Genomic DNA, 17,939 nt, shown 5'->3' with positions numbered 1-17,939 from the left:
AGCATCCGATGGAAGAAGAGCACTGGACTTCTAAGATTGCTGTGAATTTTGAGATTTTATGGCTAGATACGGCATATTTTTGGAGGACACAAAAATAGGCTTCAAGGTAAGGTTTTGATCCAACTTTTCTCTACCCACCTCCGCCCCCACGCTTATGCCACCATGACTCAACCTCCTTTTAGTGGCCTACTGAAACAGGGGACAGGACAGCACGGGGAAAACTAACCACACGAGTGATCTACTTAATGGTTGGACTCCCCCAGTTGCAGCCACTACACTGAAGGAAGTGGGCACAGTCTCATTTTATTTTAAATGGGATTTCACCATTTAGAGATTCAGGCAAGGGTTTTAAAAGGCAGAAGTGTATGAGAAGGTCAGGGAGCAGTGCTTTCTTTTCCCCTCTACTAAATCCTTCAATCGGTGAGGGAGTGTTTTGGTTAAAAAAGGCAAGAAGGTAATTTTCCAGCAGGAAGTACTGTGTGAGTTCTAGGAAGTATATATACCAACTTGGAGGATGGCCTGGAGGCGCCCAGAGCCTAGGAAGCAGGAGAGAAGTCCAAAAGGGGAGAATGGGAGTATTGTCTTAAAATGATTTGGGGCAAAAATAAATAAATAAATACATAAATACATAAATTAATTAATTAATTAATTAATTAATTAAATGATTTTCGGCAAAATGGGCATTTCTGGTTCAATGCAGTTAACTAGAGAAAAGCTAGTGAAAGGACCATTTCATATCCAAAGCAACTTGTACAAGGGAAATAAAAGTTTCAAATGAGTTTTTAAGGCTACGTTTTTCTTTGTGGTTTATAGTAGACATTTGTTTGTTATCTATTATCCGGATGAATATACGGGGTCCGTACCATGTGGACCACTGCCAGTGGTCACCCGTCTCAGAAGTCCTACCTGTGAGGAAAGGAGTTGCTTCTTGGCGTTTGGTCTGTCCTTTGGTTGCACTGCCTGCCCCCCTGGAGTAAACAAACCTGTGTGTTGTCACCGCACACAGTCCACCCCCTGCGGCCCTTCCCCCTTACCGTCTGCACGATGTAGATGACAGTGGCCGCGTAGCGTACTGGCTTATTGAATCGTAGCTGTAAGTACTAGAAACAGAGAGAAGGACAAGCAAAGAGTCAGCATCAGAGCTGCTAAGAAGGTGCTTTATTTTCTTGGATTCCCGTGTTTAGTGCTTTGGGTTTGTAATATGGCTTTACTTGAGAGAACAGGAAAACTACAGATTGCTTGAGGTCAAAGAAATACCAGAGCTCTATGAAAGCTCCATTCTGGCTTAAGCTTCTCATGAGAGAGAAGACAAATGCCTTCTTTTTAAACTTCTATTGCTTGAATAAAAACCCAGACCCTCTCACTTTCGACCCAGAGGTCATCCTACTGACTATACTGAAGCCACTGTTTCCTTTTATATCCCTGGCCCCAGATTTAGCCCACCCTGTATTCCCTCTTTCCCAGGTCACTGCAGTAGCTCCCAGCTGATTTCTCTAATTCCGATCCTTGCCCATCCATCCCATCAACCATACATCTGCCATGTTGGTTCTCCTAGAGCAAGGCTCTAACCATGTTGCTTTTTATTTTTTCTTTAAGATTCTATTTATTTATTCATGAGAGACACAGAGTGAGGCAGAGACATAGGCAGAGGGAGAGTCAGGCTCCTTGAGGGGAGCCCGATGAGAGACTGGATCCCAGGACCCCGGGATCACACCCTGAGCAGATGCTCAACCACTGAGCCACCCAGGCATCATATGTTGCCTTTTTACTTAAAATCTTCAATGATTCTCCATCGTTGACAAACAAGGTGCGCATCCCACACTTGATACTCTCCACCCTCTGATCTATACCCTTCTTATCTTAAATCACACCACTAGGCCTCCCATTATTTATTCTCCACATCAAATCATTGTGTGTGGCTCAGTCAACATGCTTTGCACTTCTCAGGCTCTTCTTTCATTTGCACAGACCCTTCGACGGGAGAGAATCTTCCCCCCAGATTCATCAATCCTTAGTCATCTTTTAAGGAGGCTGGCCCAGCTGCCATTCCCACCCATATGCATACTTTCTCCTCTGAGCTCCAACAGCAATTATGATCAACTTTTTTCCTATATGGCGTCACTTGACCACCTACTCTACTGTCTGGTGGATTGACAACGGATCCATAAATCTTACAGTATCAGTTTCCTTAAGTGACTGTAACAAATTGCCATGATTTTGATGCAGCTTAAAGTAACAGAAGTTCTCTGGAGGTTCTGAAGACCAGAAGTATGAAATCGATTTCACTGGGCCAAAATCAAGGTACTGGCAGGTTGGAGGCTTTAGGAAAGAACCTGAGATCACTTAATGTTAAAATAATTTTTATTCCTTAGCCTCTGGTTCCATCACTTCAATTCCTGCCTCTGTGGTCACATCGCTTCTTCTCCTGGTTGTCAAGTCTTCCTCTGCCTCAGTCTTAGAAAGGTACATGTGATGGTACCTAGGGCCTACCTGGGGAGATTCAGGATAATCTCCTCTTTTAAGATCCTTAATTTAATTACATTTGCAAAAGCTTTTTTTTTTTTTTTTTTTTAATCAGGTAAGGTAATAGTCATAGGTTCAGGGATTAGAATATTGACTTTTTTTTTTTTTCCAAAGAAAGGGATACATTTTTTCAGCCTAACCACACTTACCTTCCCTGATACATGTAAACAGTGCTCTAAGGATTCATTTTTGTCATCTTTTATATCTTCATTCATTCAATAAATAATTATTACCTGACTTCCATCCTGCATTCTGACATACAGTAATACCAAATATGATATAGTCTGTGCCTTAGAGGATTCTATGGGTTAGACAAAGTGACCTTTAACAAATTTATTCTAATAAAAATAAAGTTCCAGGTATGCTGTGTACTAGAGGAAGAGCTACTAGGAACTGTGAACACACTGAACAGCTGGATCTGGTTTACAGTTAGAGGTCAAGAAGGGTTTTCCTGAATAAAGATTCTAGACAATACTGGTATTTGTTGTTGTTATTATTATGATTATGATTATCATAATAAATATGTATTAGGTGAACAAAATAAGTGTTAAAAGTATGACTTGAGGTTTCAATTTCTTGGCAGGAGTTTCTAATTGGTAGTGGTCCTGTCTTACTTGCATTGAAGAAAAAAAAAAATCATTTTGATTAAATCAGGAGTTAACTACCAGATTTGTCCTATTCCTAGAAATGATACAGAAGTGTTGTGTCATGGTGTACAACGGGGCCTTCTCTGAAACCCTAGAAGGGACTCTCTTAGCAGAAGTGTTACTCAGTTTCACACTACTACACCTGCTCAACCCTCACCCCAAGCATGTATCCATCCTGTCCGTAGACCCTCTTTCTTCAGACGGTAGATTCAGTACCCTGTGAGTCAGGACACAGGCCAGTGGCCGAATGACAGAGGACACCAGGTATAAAGGAAATGATCTTAAGAGGTAAGGAAGTCAGTGAGGAGGCAAGTCTCGGATGTCATAGGACTGAAAACCATGCAGAACTTCTGTGGTGAGGACAACTTAGTTTCCAATCATATGTCTTTGGGAAGATTCATTTATTGCCCTAAACAATGGCTTTCTTTTCTAAACCTGGTGCTCATAGGCTCCATGGCATAGTACGTGATAACGCCAAGTCCAGGGACGAGGACACGCTGGGATCTTAGCGACCGTAGCCGTCAAGTGGGTGGCACTCAGTATTCCAGGACGTGCTGATGGCCTCCCAATGCACCTGTGATCCTTTGCTTCAGGGCTTCATCTCAGCCCTTGCACAGGGCAGGCTGGCAGTGCCCGGGGCTCTTATCATTGGCTGAAAGCCAGTGACAGAAGGAGTTAGACACAAATATTCAGGCTTCTTTGCCCACCAGGAGGGATGACCCTGAGACAGGATCTGGAGGTCTTCCACAGGTCCCCAGTGAGAGGGAACCTCAAGTGCTCACAGGAGTAACCTGCTCAAAAACACACCTTTTATTGGCTTCATTTTCTTCCATATTTTCATCGCCACCAATATTCAATGAAATCACTTCCCCCAGTATGACTTGCATTCAAATCCTTGTCTTAGGGTTTTTTTGTTTGTTTGTTTATTTTTTTATTGCTTCTGGGGGAACATAACTTAAAGCAAATATAATCCAAGTGGTGACTAAAAATGCTCATGTAAAAAAAGATATGTTCTGCTGATGGGAACTTTTTGTCCCAAAACATAGAAGAACTCAAGGTAGCCTACTGGAGGACAAGACTAAGTGTGACATAGACAAGCTGTCTTGTCTGAGATCCCCCAGACCGGTGAGCCACTAGCTAACGCAAGAGCTGATGGCAGGCTCATACAAGGCCCCAGTGAGACCAGGAGGAGAACCTTACTATTTTACTGGACCCATCTCAGCCCAGACCAAACTGCTGGCCCATAGAATTGTGAGCAAATAAAATTGCTGTTTAAGAAATTTATTTTGGGGTGATGTGTTACACAGCAATTCATAAGTAATATGAAAATTGGTAGTAGGAGTGGAGAAATGCTGTAACCCCAAAGTCCCCAAATATGTGGTATTAGCTTTGGGACTGGGTGGCACCTGAAGTTTGGGACAGCAAAAGGGAAATTATGAAAAATGGCAAGACAGTGAGGAAACTGCCATAGGAACCTGCACAAAGTCAAGGGTTTTAGCCTCTCGGTTTAGTTCCCTGATGTCAGCCAATTCAGTCCAGCTGGAGAGGCAATATTGAGAAAATAATATGTGAAGAAAAAAAAAAAAAGAAGTGGATCAGAAGGAAGAGTCCTTAAATTCTAGTTTGAGCTTTGCCACAATCTCACAGCAACCTAAGCCTCTGTTTTTTCATCCTTGAAACAAGAGAGACAATTGCAATTGTGAAATTCTACATCTGAAAGACTGCATTTACCTATTCTTTCAATTACTCCCTCCTTCACTCAATGGTCCTCTTTGATGTGTATTTATCTATCACTACAGCCAATAATAAAAATGGAAATTCAACCAAAGAGATGTATGCTTGATGCCTGCTTTTGAAAATGGCAAAGGTAACACTTCCCATCATTGTATTTGATTATTTTCAAGACCCCAGGCCTTATAGAGGCACATTCTTTTCCATCTTAGTAGATAGTAAGTTCACTTCTCATGTTGGTTTGAACTCAACATGGAACCAGTCTTAACCCCTCTCTTTCTCTCACCCCCCACATCCACTTCCTACAAGAATCCTGGTGCCTATGTCCCACTCTCAAATATAGCCACTTGCATCATCTCTTCTCTTGCCACTGGAATACCATCAGCTCTTGCTTGGGCTATAGGAACAGCCTCTGAACCAGACCCTTGCTTCAGCAATCAAAATCCTAGACTCATTCCCAACATCCAGCTACAGCAACTCTCAAAAAATGCAGATCACATCGTGTCACTCCTCTGCTCAAACGCTGCCGTGACCCATCTCAAGGTGAGTAAAGGTCTGCTCAAACGCTGCCGTGACCCATCTCAAGGTGAGTAAAGGTCAACACTTACAAAGACCTTCAAGGCTTCATAGCATTGCTTCAAACCCTCTCAGACCATGAATATCCATCATAAAGCAATCATTTTGTGATGTCACTTACTATGTCAAAATAATATTCAATAATGATATCCTATACCTACATATCTAATTTCTGAAACCTTAACTATAATTACTACAACACCACCAATGTAATGGAAAGGCAAATTAAAAAGAAAGAAACTTAACCCTCCACATTATGTCACCTATAATGCTTAGGCACCACTTCGAAAGATGACATTAAAAAAATAGTAGCTTGGGGGACGCCCGGGTGGCTCAGCGGTTGAGCGTCTGCCTTCGGCTCAGCGCGTGACCCCGAGGTCCTGGAATCGAATCCCACATCGGGCTCCCCTGCAGGAGCCTGCTTCTCCCTCTGCCTGGGTCTCTGCCTCTCTCTCTCTGTTTCATGAATAAATAAATAAAATCTTAAAAAAAAAAAGTAGTGGCCTGTGCATTACTATAATGAAAAAGTTTGGGTTAAAGAGAAGTAAGTAATTCAGAAGTCATTTAGTTTAAGAAGTCCAAGAAAAATGAGAAGGCAGGCACACACCGGCCTATAGGCTAGTGCTGAGGGCGAATAATAACAGACTGGGTTTATCAGCCTGTGATAAGATAAAGAAGGAAACAACGTTAACTGGAGTGGAGACAGCAGGATGAGGCTAATGACAAACCATCCAAATGGAGATAATGAAACCATATGACACTGCGATTGAGCTGAGCCTAATCTGTCAAGTGAGGGTGAGGACAAGCCCTCCTGCTTCAACAAGGGGCAGGATAGTAGTACAGTTGCACAGGTGGTGCATCTGGCTCTGGAAATCCCACTGTATATCAGAGCATTTAAGTCAATTGGCAGTGGCTGCGTAATACTCACCCCAAGACCCACTGGCTTAAAAACAAAGGATTTGATCAACTATGCTGCAATTTAAAAGAAGCAATCAAAATTAAAAATAAACATTAAAAATAATTTAATATTTTTCATGATTTTGCAGATTGGCTGGGTTATCTCCCTACTTGCTTCCCCAGGGCCCCCGTGAGGTTGCCATCACCCGAAAGGTCAGCTGGGTGAGAAGATCCAGGTGGCCTCACTCTCAGGTCTGCTAGTCGCATTGGGTGCTGGCTGGGGTGCCTCTGTCGTCCTCTGCATGTCCACTCATCCCCCCACAGCCAGTCCGCCTAGCCCAGCTTCCCGACAGCAGTACCAGGACGGCATTGCAAGGGGGTGAAAGCAGAAGCCATATAACCTCACGAGGCCTGGGCTCCAAATTCACACATCACTTCTCTTGGTCAAAGCCACATCCTATGGGTCAGAGCAAGTCGCAAGGCCCTCGCAGATTCAAGGGGTAGGGAAACAGACTCCACCTCTTGCAGTCCTCAGGGCTTTAAAAGACCCTGCGAAGAGTATCTATGGTTGGGTAACAGGGAATAGAGGATGAACAAAGAGCTTCTGCAAAGGGCTTGAATGGTATAAATTTGGGGACAGTAACAACAGGAACAACAACAATAAGTAATAATACAAAACGCTTACGTGGAAGGCACCATTGGCCACGTTCTGTTAAAAGTGTTTGTATGTAACAACTCATTTACTCCTCCTGGACATCCTTTGAGACAGGTGCATTTATGATCACTCACCCACAGACGTGGAAATCGGGCACTGCTGGGCGGCAGTGCCAGCGTGTACAGCCCAACAGAGTCAAGAGTCCATGATTCTTTTTTTTTTTCTTAGGATTTTATTTATTTATTCATGAGAGACCCAGAGAGAGAGGCAGAAACACAGGCAGAGGGAGAAGCAGGCTCCCTGCAGGGACCCGGATGCAGGACTCAATCCCAGGACCTCAGGGTCACGACCTGAGCCGAAGGCAGACGCTCAACCCCAGAGCCACCCAGCTTTCTCAAGAGTCCATGCCCTTAACCCTTGTGCTGTAGTGCCCATTCTGACACAGCAAAAGGCAACCCCCAATCACCCCGTGTGTACTTTACGCAATCTGAAATCCTTACTAGGGTAGTAAAAACTAAAATACATAGAGGGCAATAAACGTCATAAATTAAATTCAATGAAACCCTTGCATTCCCTGTACCTGTGTTACCTTAATAATTATAAAGGCGGTCTCAGATCTCCTCAGGTACATATTTGCAGTTGGTTTACTGTAAAAACTGAACCATTTTCCCGAAAACCAATTAGTAGCACCGCTGGAACAGAGTTGCTCAGAAAATTTTTCAATTGACCTCAAGACAATGTTTTTATTCTACTTTGTCTTGGGGCAAATACCCTACGTTTTAGTGCATGTACACAGCTTATTACTTTCCAAGGTTAACATAACCAGAGAGCCAAGTGCATCGTGATTTCTATTTGCAGGAGGTTTTGAACACGAGGGCGTTGAACAACCACCGAGCATGAAGTGGTACAATTACTCATCGTACGTATGTGTCTCACATGCCCAAGACCCCCACTCTCCCTGCTTGGGCCCCCTGCACTCCAGTAGTGGGTGCCTCCTCTCAGTGTGGTGGCCAAATTACCCCACAAATATTCCAAGCCCCTCCCCGTGTCTGACACCGCACCCCCCGGAATGCTCCTCCACATACAGGGACTCCCCCCTCCACTTCTTTGATCTCCTCTCTCACCTTTCTCCCCCTGGCTCACTCCTCTGGAGCACACTGATTTCTTTCCTGTCCCTCAAACATGTGAGTCCTACTCCCTTTTTAGGGCCTGGGCATCTGTGGCTACTGTAGGTTGGGGTGTCTCTCCCTCCCGGGGTGCCAGGACTGGCCCTGGTCACCACCCAAATCTCACTTAATCACCCTGTATGAATTACCGCCGTCCCTGCTGAGGCAGGACCCGTACAATCTACCTTTTCCTATTTACTGTCTGTCCAGGGCACTCAGCAGGCCAGAGGGCTGCGAGGCACATGCAACCTCCTCCAACTTCCACTGCCCGGATGGAAACACTGCCACTTGCTAGAGGGCGACATGGGGCACGTTGCTTGATTCCATACGTGCAATGGTTCTAGTCTGTTAAGAGGGGATGATAACGATAGAACCAACCGGGAAAGGTCATTTGAAGGGCAAATGCTTGAATGCACGTGAAGGACCCAGAGCAGGGCTTGGCACACAGTTAAATGGCCAACACTTTTCTGTTATGATCGCCTTACGCAGTATGTTTATTAATCACCTTCCGGTACATTTATTGATCACCTTCTCTGCGATGAAGGAAGCACCATAAGAGACGGGTTTGGTTCAGTGCTTTCTCCCCCGCCCGAGAGGGCGCCCGGAACATCGTAGATGCTTAAAAAGCATTGAGTGGTTAACTGAGTTACTTAGTTGTACAAATGATTTTCCACATTTGGGTAGTTTGTTTATTTATTATTTATTTATTTATTTATTTATTTATTTATTTATTTATTTATTGAATTTAAAAACTCTTTAACACTCAACCAAAGCTTCATGAAAGAAGGGAAGTATCCTCTACGTGGAAACCGTAGCTGATAACAACACTCAGTAACCTGCACAACGTCATCCTCTTCTTAAGCAATGGACTTTGAAATTGCACTCCTTTCTGACTCCTCTTTCTCCTCTGTCTCCCTCTTTCTAACAGTTACTGAGGCATTTTTTTTTCAAAAAACAGTAGCAACGCTTTGGGGAGTCAAACGTTAATAGCTGAATGGAAAAACCAAGGATATATTTACGTTTTCCGAAAGTACACTAATGAGCAACGAGGATATGTGCATAGACTTTGTGGCACGAAGCATCAATCGAGTTGTTCCCACTTGACTTATGCCCCAGACAGTAGCTGGTGCATTACCTACCATCCAACCTACTACCTATTCTGATCACCTACCTACCTTTGGTGGGGAGGGGAGTTTGGATATTTGATTATCTGTGGAATCACAAGTTTTAAAACCTTCTGGAAAGTATTCATTTGCTGAAGTGGCTTTTGAAATCCAGAGTCATCCTTTATAATCATTTAGTTTACCTAATAATAAAAAAGAGGTGTGTTAAGAATCCTCTGCTGTGACTTGGTAGAGATGGTGTTGGACAAGGAAAACAAACCACTTTCTCATAGAAGCTGACTTATGATCACACCTACATACTGGGCACACAAACTCAATTTTTAACGTGCTATTTTAGTTGAGAATTATTGCAAGATCAAGATAGCACTGCCTCATTTTGTTTTCATTAACATAATCCCCATATTTGTATCATTTAGGAACCCCCCCTCATTAAAATGTTTTCTAATAAAAAAAAATTGCTGTTTTTTGGTATTTCTACCAAAACTGGTAGAAATAACTTTTGTTAAAGGACTCGGCTCTACTACATGACAGAAGGGGATAAAGACGAAATGGATACTCAGTACACCATTTATCTCAATCTTGAGTTTTCTTATCTGGAAAATGGCAACATTTGCAACGTCTCTTCTGCATGCTTTTCAGAAGACTGATGTTACTGACACAGATAATAAGATCAACTCCCTTTCAGGAAGACTGTCCTACAAGTTAGACCAGGAAGCATGTATCATCCTTGGGGTAGCCTCATGGGAGTGGCTCCATCCTTCTTCATTCTATGGATGTGAACGCAGTTGTGTGTATGGCCAAACCTAAGCCTTGCCCAATAACACCCACATGTGCTCTTCCTGTGATGTGTGATCATCCGAAAATAAATGCGCTTCTCAACAACCCTGTGTTATCAAGGTGATGTATGCTATTGGGGGGGGGGGGAGGTGTCCACATGGGGAGAAAATAACTACTCTTTCTAACGTGAAGAAACAGAGCTGTCTTACCTCGTAGGTGCTGGTGATGCCAGACCTGTAGAACACAGGGAGAAAGAGCTCCGACGTGAGGATGATGACAAAGGTGTAGGCGATGAAGAAGAGCACAAAGGATGCCCCAAAGCGGTAAACCTCCGAGGGGGCCCCCAGCACAGTGACAGCTGACATGAAGCTGGCTGTCAGAGACAAGGCCACGGGGCCAAAGCTCATCTGCCTTCCCCCGACCAGGAACTCTCTTGAAGTTGCCTTTTTCCTCTCCTTAATAGCAAAGAACACCCCAATCCCGGAGGAAATGACAAAGAGGGCCGCAAACACGACATAATCCCAAACTGTGAAGCTTTTGGCCTCCATGCTGGGCCGGATGGCACCAGAGAGGTGCTTCCAACCAGGGCTCAGGGCGAAGCTGCTTCCAAAAGCAGAGCTCAGGACAGTGGATGCTTTGCCGAGAGAGATCAAGGTGATTTTGGGAGGAGACTGATGACCGTAGGCACTTGAGTGGGTCTCCAGACACCAAGCTGTATTCAGGGAAGATCTCAAAGTTGACTCCAAAGAAGAATCTGGTGGTACTATTGGTACCGCCAAGTGAGAACGTGCAATCCGACCCGGCCAGGAGCTGTATGTTCCCCTGCTAAAACGGAGAGGGAGTTCAGATGTGTTCTGAAATTAATAACCATGGGGGTGGAATGGACTTCCAGATAACATGCTCTTTTATCTTCTGGATTTTTTTTTTAATTTAAGGTTAAACATTACTGGAGAAAAAATGGAAGTGATACAAGTTGAACATCTCAGCATTTTTAAGTAGTGAAATGGAATCTGCACTGGGCAACAGCACCCTCGGGGGTGTCTTTTCCCGAGTGAGGGAGGGAGGGTGGAGGCAGGGTACCTGCAATTGCCCGAGGCAGTGGGTGTGGAGGGAAAGGCGCAAGGGACCGACAATCTGGAGACCTTTGCTCAAGTTGGCTCCACTCTAAGCAAGCTGTGTAATTGCTGCAAGTCATTTAACCTTTCTGAGCTTCAGCTGGAGCATGGGGGTAATAAGACCGCAAGGGGTTACTATGAGTCTTCAAGTGTCTCAAACTTTCTACCCTCTTTCCCCCATCTGTTAATATGAAAGCTGATAATATCTACCTCATTGGCTCTTATTGGTAAACCTTTACAGTGGAACCCTCCTGAACATAGTAGTTGATTCTCTCTGAACTCAGAAAATGGATTTACCAATAATTAATAAACCATTTATGGGGCACCTGGGTGGCTCAGTCAGTTAAGCATCTGCCTTCGGCTAAGGTCATGATCCAGGGTCCTGAGATGGAGTCCTAAGCATGGGACTGCTTCTCCTTCCCCCTCTGCCCCTCCCCACCTTGTGCTCTGGGAGCCCTTGCTCTCTTTCTGTCAAATAAATAAGTAAAATCTTAAAAAAAAAAAAAAAAAAAAAAAAAAACCACCATTTGTATTCCTCCATTTTATCTCCATCTCTCCTTCATTTTGACATTTACAACTCAACACTTGTACCTGGAGGTTAACTCAGAATTAGTTCTAGGACAAATAAGAAAAGGAAGGTGAAAATCCAGTTATAGACTCCCGTTTCTGCTCTTGTTAGAACATCAATTGTCCTGAAGTATCCCCACTAAGTCTTTGGGGGACGGTTTCTCTATTTTGTTCATACTTCTCCTCTTTCTCGATTGTCTTCCCTGACCCTCGCCCTACAAAGCCTGGTTATTCCACAAGATATAGTTCCTGTCTCCTCTGCTGTGTGGAGCCTTCCCTGACTCACACCTGCTCGCTCCACCGCAGCCACCGTGGGAGCAGCCCCTCCTGGGACTGCGTATCCTCCGCTATTTTAAAGAACCTACATGAGTGTCTGTATGAGTCTGTCAGCTGTTGTAGATGACCAACTTTTGGAAGATAGGGACAAGGCCCGGTCCAGAGTGATCAAGAAACAGTAGCCACTGTAGAAAATAAGGAAATAATCAACAAAGCAAAAGAAGAAATTGTAAATTATCCAATATGCCCAAAGCCAGAAACATTTTCTGCCAAACAGAGGAAATTCTAATCTTGCTTTTGACATCTGGATAATTGAACATATCTGTGATGATTTGTTTAGTCTGGATATTGTCTTCCCTCTCTACTGTGCTCCATGGATTTGAAGGGCATTGGAAGCACTGATGGCCAAAATATACTTGTAGTTACAAATAAATACGCAAAGACCGCCAGGAGCTATCAGTGTCCTGTTAAATTTCCTTCTCTAAATTTGCAGACTTGACATGATCAGTGTTAATGAGAAACCAGGCCTTTAATATTTTTATTTTAACCTAAGCTTTTAATTATTTTTATCATGCACCATTCTGATTATGTAACAGAGTTTTGTTTGTAACAGTCTCAGCAGAAAATTGGAACTCTGGCTTTCAGAGACTACCTTTTACTTTAATATTAACACCAACTAAGTGTTAATATTCAATCCACAAAGGATGTAAACAACTTGTTCTGGTCAGGTGAATATTTGTTCAAAACAGTATCATTATATCTATGAGGTCCCAGGGTTAAATACCAGCAGCTTACGGTTGACGAGTCCATGAGTGCTGCTGATTTTAATGAATCAGTGTCAAGAAACAGTATTGTCTACATAACTTGCGTTTGTCTTGGATGTCAAGACAGTGGGGAAATAGAGAGGCTAATGGTTTCGTATGGGAAGGAAACTCCATGCCTCTCACAATAACATATTCCTTGCTTTCAACATTTTGCTGACTATGAGGCACAGCATCAATTTATTGATTTAATTCTCAGTTATCTCCCATTTTTTGAAAATCTTTCCATCCTATTGGTAGTATTCAGTGACTTCAAACTCTCTTCCTCCTTCCCCATGAAATTCACTCTATGCAAGGTTCATGGTGAACCTATACAAGGTATAGGATCAACTTACTAATAACTTTTCAGGGAAAACAACACAACCAGCACATGCAATGGGTGTATCAATTATTTTTTAAAGATCTACTTATTTATTTGAAAGAGAGAGAGAGAGAGAGCAGGGGAAAAGGGAGAGAGAGGGAGACAAGCAGACTACCTGCTGAGTGGGGAGCCTGTTGGGACTTGATCCCAGGACCCTGAGATCATGACCTGAGCTGAAATTAAGAGTTGGACACTTAACCAACTGAGCCACCCAGGCACCCAATGGCTACATCAGTTAGAAGGTACATCCCTATAACAAAAATATTTGCATGGAAGGGTGGGAAAATGTACTTCTTTGATCTGAAGAAACCCAGTATCTCCTGTATCATTTTGCAGGAACTCCAAATGCAAACATTGAACCTTGTTCCTTAGTGTAAGGTGGAAACCTTTGTTAGAAGGTAAGACATCATCACCGGCTCCCCCCAACACACACACACTCTCCCCTAATGAGGCTCCACTATCCAATTCCCACTGCATAATAGGTTAGATTTGTTGTTGTTATCAGTAATAGTCTCCTTGGTGTAAAATAGTTCTGCACTTTGCTTGGAGCAAGTTCTAACGGGAGAAAGCAAGAGAGTTTGAGAACATTGAATGCTACCAAAGGGAGGAAACAGTAAAGCACTGGCAAGATTAGACTTCTGGGGGTATAGTGTTGGAGACTAGGCCTAGGAATAAAGACAAAAACAAAACAAAACAAAAACCAGTACATGAATCTATCTGGTGGCAGAGACATTTCTCAAACCTAGTAAGACTATCTTAAAACCAGTGTAAGGAGAACCAAAGGGGTTCTAACAATGAGATTAACATTAAATGTTAGTATTTTTTCCAGCCTTATTGAGATATAAGTGACATGTAGCATTATGTAAGTTTAAGATATACAATGTGATGGTTTGATACGCTTATATATTGTGGAATGATCACCACAATAGGGTTAGTTGACTGCATCATTCCCATAATTACCTTCTTGGGGGGTGGGCGATGAGGACATTCAGGATCTACTCTCTTAGCAACTCTTAGGTATATAATACCATATTGTTAACTTGTTAACTATAGTCACCATGCTGTACATTAGGTCCCCAAATAAATGTTAAATTTTTGTCATGTTGTGCTGGAGGGTAATTCCCTTCTTCACCTCAACCTTTATGGAAAAGCTGTTACATCACTGGTATTATATTGATGTATATTCATCATTACACTAAAGGGAAAAGAGATTGTGTTTGTCTTTAGGTTCAAAATACAGAAGGAGGAAGGAAAACTATTGAAGGAAGTATGACACATAGGGGAAATTGAGGACCCAGTAAAAACAAAAATTGGGTGGCTGAGTCGGTTAAGCAACTGACTCTTGATTTTGGCCCAAGTCATGATCTCAGGGTTGTGAGATTGAGTGCCATGGTAAGCTCCATGCTGGATATAGAGCCTACGTAAATTGCAGAAAAGACCTCCTGACAATATTTATGACCTTTGAGATCGATTATTCCATCAAAGTCAGGAGTTGAGCTTTTTTGTCTTTATTTTTTTGTCTTGTGTTTGTTTTTCTCTTTTCCTTCCCTTCTTATTCTTCCTTCCTTCCTTCCTTCCTTCCTTCCTTTCTTTCTTTCTTTCTTTCTTTCTTTCTTTCTTTCTTTCTTTCTTTCTTTTTCTTTCTTTTTCTTTCTTTCTTTCTTTTTCTTTCTTTCTTCTTTCTTTCACCTTCCCTTTCCTCCTTCCCTCTCTCCCTCCTTTCCTTCCTAATATAAAAATAAGGGTGATCTGAGAAGTCTAGAGGATTTGGGGCACTGAGGAGTTAATACTTGAATTTCATTTACATCTTCTCACTAGAAAAAAAAGATTGTTCCCAGACCCTTGTGTAATATAGTGGAGAACATCCTTTACCTGCAACAAGAGACCAAGTTTCTTTCTCCATCCTGTCACTAAGCTGTTCTATGATTTTGTTACTATTTTCTCTGGTTCTTAGTTACCACATTTGTAAAAAATGATGGTATATCCTATTAATAATTAGATATTCAGATTAATGTAAGTAACTAAATCACTTTTCAAGTCTACTCAGATGTTGCCTTCTTTGATTAAAGTCCAAACAACCACCTTCAAATCTTCCTTCCCTACTCTATTTTTTCTTCAAAAATGTATCCTCTACTAATATAATTTGTAACATTTTATTTTTTAAACATTTTATTTATTTATTTATTTATTTATTTGAAAGACAGGGGGAGCACAAGTGGGGAGAGAAGCAGAGGCAGAGGGACTAACAGACCCTGTGCTGAGTTCAGAGCCCAGTGCGGACCTTGATCCCTCAACCCTGAGATCATGACCTGAACAGAAATCAAGAGTCAGATGCTTAACTGAATGAGCCACCTACCCAGGCACCCCACTATATAATATTTTAAATGTTAACATCCCTCAACTGAAATGAAAACTTTCTAAAAGGATTTATCTACTTTGTTTTCTAAGGTAACCTCATAATCTAGAAGTTTCTGTCCCTTAACAAATATCCCATACATCGAACTAAATTATATAAATTCTAGGAGTCCATTCTATCTTTATAATCTATGTTTAATCCCTATTTTACTGAAGAAAAAAATAAAAAATGAATAAAAAATCTTTCAAGATTTTTTTAAGCTTAAGTATTAATCTACCTCCAAACATATTTTCCATGTAAAATTGATATTTATATTCCATCCTATCAAGTTCCCAAATTCATTGTAGCTAAATGGGACTGTGGTTAAAATTTCACTCACTCATTCTACATACACTTAACAAATGTGAAGAGACGGTTATTCAAACCTTTAGGAGGCAAATTTCAAAGTCCAGCAGATAATGTTATTTAGAACTGACCTATGGCATTGCAGGTCTACAGTAAACAAGTAGAACATTGGAAAGGAATATCCAGCTGGAAGGGCAATTGAGCATGAGGATCAAGGTCCTCATTAAACGCCCTTAAGTACTCTTCATTGTAGAACAGCATGATCGACAATGGGCTTGATTTGCTAAATAAGTATAAAAGAAGAACATTTCTTGTTTAGTTCATGCTTCTAGCCATTAAAATAGAACTTTTGAATAATCTTGAAAAGGGGATGGATTCTCTTATTGTCTGAAACGTTCATGCATTATTTTGGTTCTTCTCATATGACTATAAAAATCTGTAAAACTTTTTTAAAAGTGTGTAAAAAATAGTATCAATAGTCCCATTAAAAAATTAAAAAATTAAAAAATTAAAAATTAAAAAATTTAAAAAATGTGTAAAAAATAGTATCAATAGTCCCATTTTACAAATGTTAGAAAAAAAGTACATTCAAGTGCTTAGCCCAAGGTCAAGAGCAAGGTCATATAGCTTCTGAGAAATGGTTTTAGACTCGAGTAAAGCCTGGATAACTCCAAAATCTATACTGTTTGTACTGAGTATTTCTTACAAAAACATTTTTTTGTTTCAAATTTTTATTTAAATTCTAGTTAGTTAACACATAGTATAATTTGGTTTCAGGAATAGGATTTGGTGATTCATCACTTACATATAATATCCAGTGGCCATCACAACAAGTCCTTAATACCCATCACCCATTTAGCCCATCCCCTGCCCACCCTTCCTCCAGCAACTCTTGGTTTGTTCTCTATATTTAAAAGTCTCTTAGGGTTTGCCTCTCTCTCTCTCTTTTTTCCCTTGCCTGTTTTGTTTCTTAAATTCCACATATGAGTGAAATCATATGGTGCTTGTCTTTGACTTACTTTGCTTAGCATAATCCACTCTAGCTCTATCCACGCTGTTACAAATGGCAAGATTGCATTCTTTTCAATGGCTCAGTAATATTCCATTGTATATATCTTGTAAAGACATTTTCAGCTTACTCACTTTTTAGTTTAAATGGAGAGACTTTTTAAAAGTATTAAAGGGGGACGCCTGGGTGGCTCAGTGGTTGAGCATCTGCCTTCAGCTCAGGTCATGATCCCGGGGTCTGGGATTGAGTCTAGCAACAGGCTCCCTGCACAGAGCCTGCTTCTCCCTCTGCCTGTGTCGCTGCCTCTCTCTGTGTCTCTCATGAATAAATAAATAAAATCTTTTAAAAATAAAATAAAATAAAATAAAATAAAATAAAATAAAATAAAATAAAATAAAATAATAAAAGGGATGCCTGAGTGGCTCAGTTGGTTAAGGATCCAACTCTTGATTTTGGCCCAGGTCATGATCTCAGGGTTGTGAGATCGAGTGCCATGGTAGGCTCCATGCTGGGTATAGAACCTGCTTAAGATTCTCTCTCTCCCTCTCCTTCCCTCCCACCTCACTGCCTCTCTCATGCATGCATGTATGTGCTCTCTCTTTCTCTAAAAAAAAAAAAGTATTGTGCTCGCTTCGGCAGCACATATACTAAAATTGGAACGATACAGAGAAGATTAGCATGGCCCCTGCGCAAGGATGACACGCAAATTCATGAAGTGTTCCATATTTTTTCATCGTGTTTGACAGTGAATTTTAACACTTGGAAAATCTTACAACAATACTTTCCAAAATAAGAAAATAAAATTTTCTCTCTCTGAACCTAAAAAAAAAAAAAAAAAAAAAAAGTATTGAAGAAAAATTTAAGTTTTTCTACCTTGTCAATCTGAACAGTGACAATCAACACATCTCCAGTGAAATAGAGCAGTGATAACCAAGGCTCCTCATGTTCTGTAACACTATCATGTTCTCAAGTACCTTATCAATCGATCAATCA

General features: G+C 41.5%; 1 protein-coding gene and 1 non-coding gene across 2 annotated transcripts in view; one reads left to right on the top strand and one right to left on the bottom strand.

Annotated features, from left to right (window-relative positions):
- The window catches only part of SLC5A12 (solute carrier family 5 member 12), a 45,113-nt gene extending 34,089 nt beyond the window's left edge, over positions 1 to 11,024 (bottom strand). The window contains exons 1-2 of the mRNA XM_077866164.1: positions 10,306 to 11,024; positions 1,035 to 1,100 (exon numbers count right to left, since the gene is read on the bottom strand). Of these exons, the coding sequence (XP_077722290.1) occupies positions 1,035 to 1,100; positions 10,306 to 10,644 (405 nt within the window). The 5' untranslated portion in view covers positions 10,645 to 11,024. The remainder of the gene's footprint in view (positions 1 to 1,034; positions 1,101 to 10,305) is intronic.
- A 6,545-nt stretch (positions 11,025 to 17,569) lies between these two features.
- LOC144295593 (U6 spliceosomal RNA) lies at positions 17,570 to 17,676 on the top strand. The gene has a single exon (XR_013362673.1). It is a non-coding gene; the product is annotated as a U6 spliceosomal RNA (small nuclear RNA).
- The last annotated feature ends 263 nt before the right edge of the window (positions 17,677 to 17,939 follow it).

The sequence above is a fragment of the Canis aureus genome, chromosome 23, assembly GCF_053574225.1.
Source record: "Canis aureus isolate CA01 chromosome 23, VMU_Caureus_v.1.0, whole genome shotgun sequence".
NCBI classification, from domain to species: Eukaryota; Metazoa; Chordata; class Mammalia; order Carnivora; family Canidae; genus Canis; species Canis aureus.
Note: the sequence above shows the minus strand (reverse complement) of the source record. Positions and strands in the feature narration are given on the sequence as shown.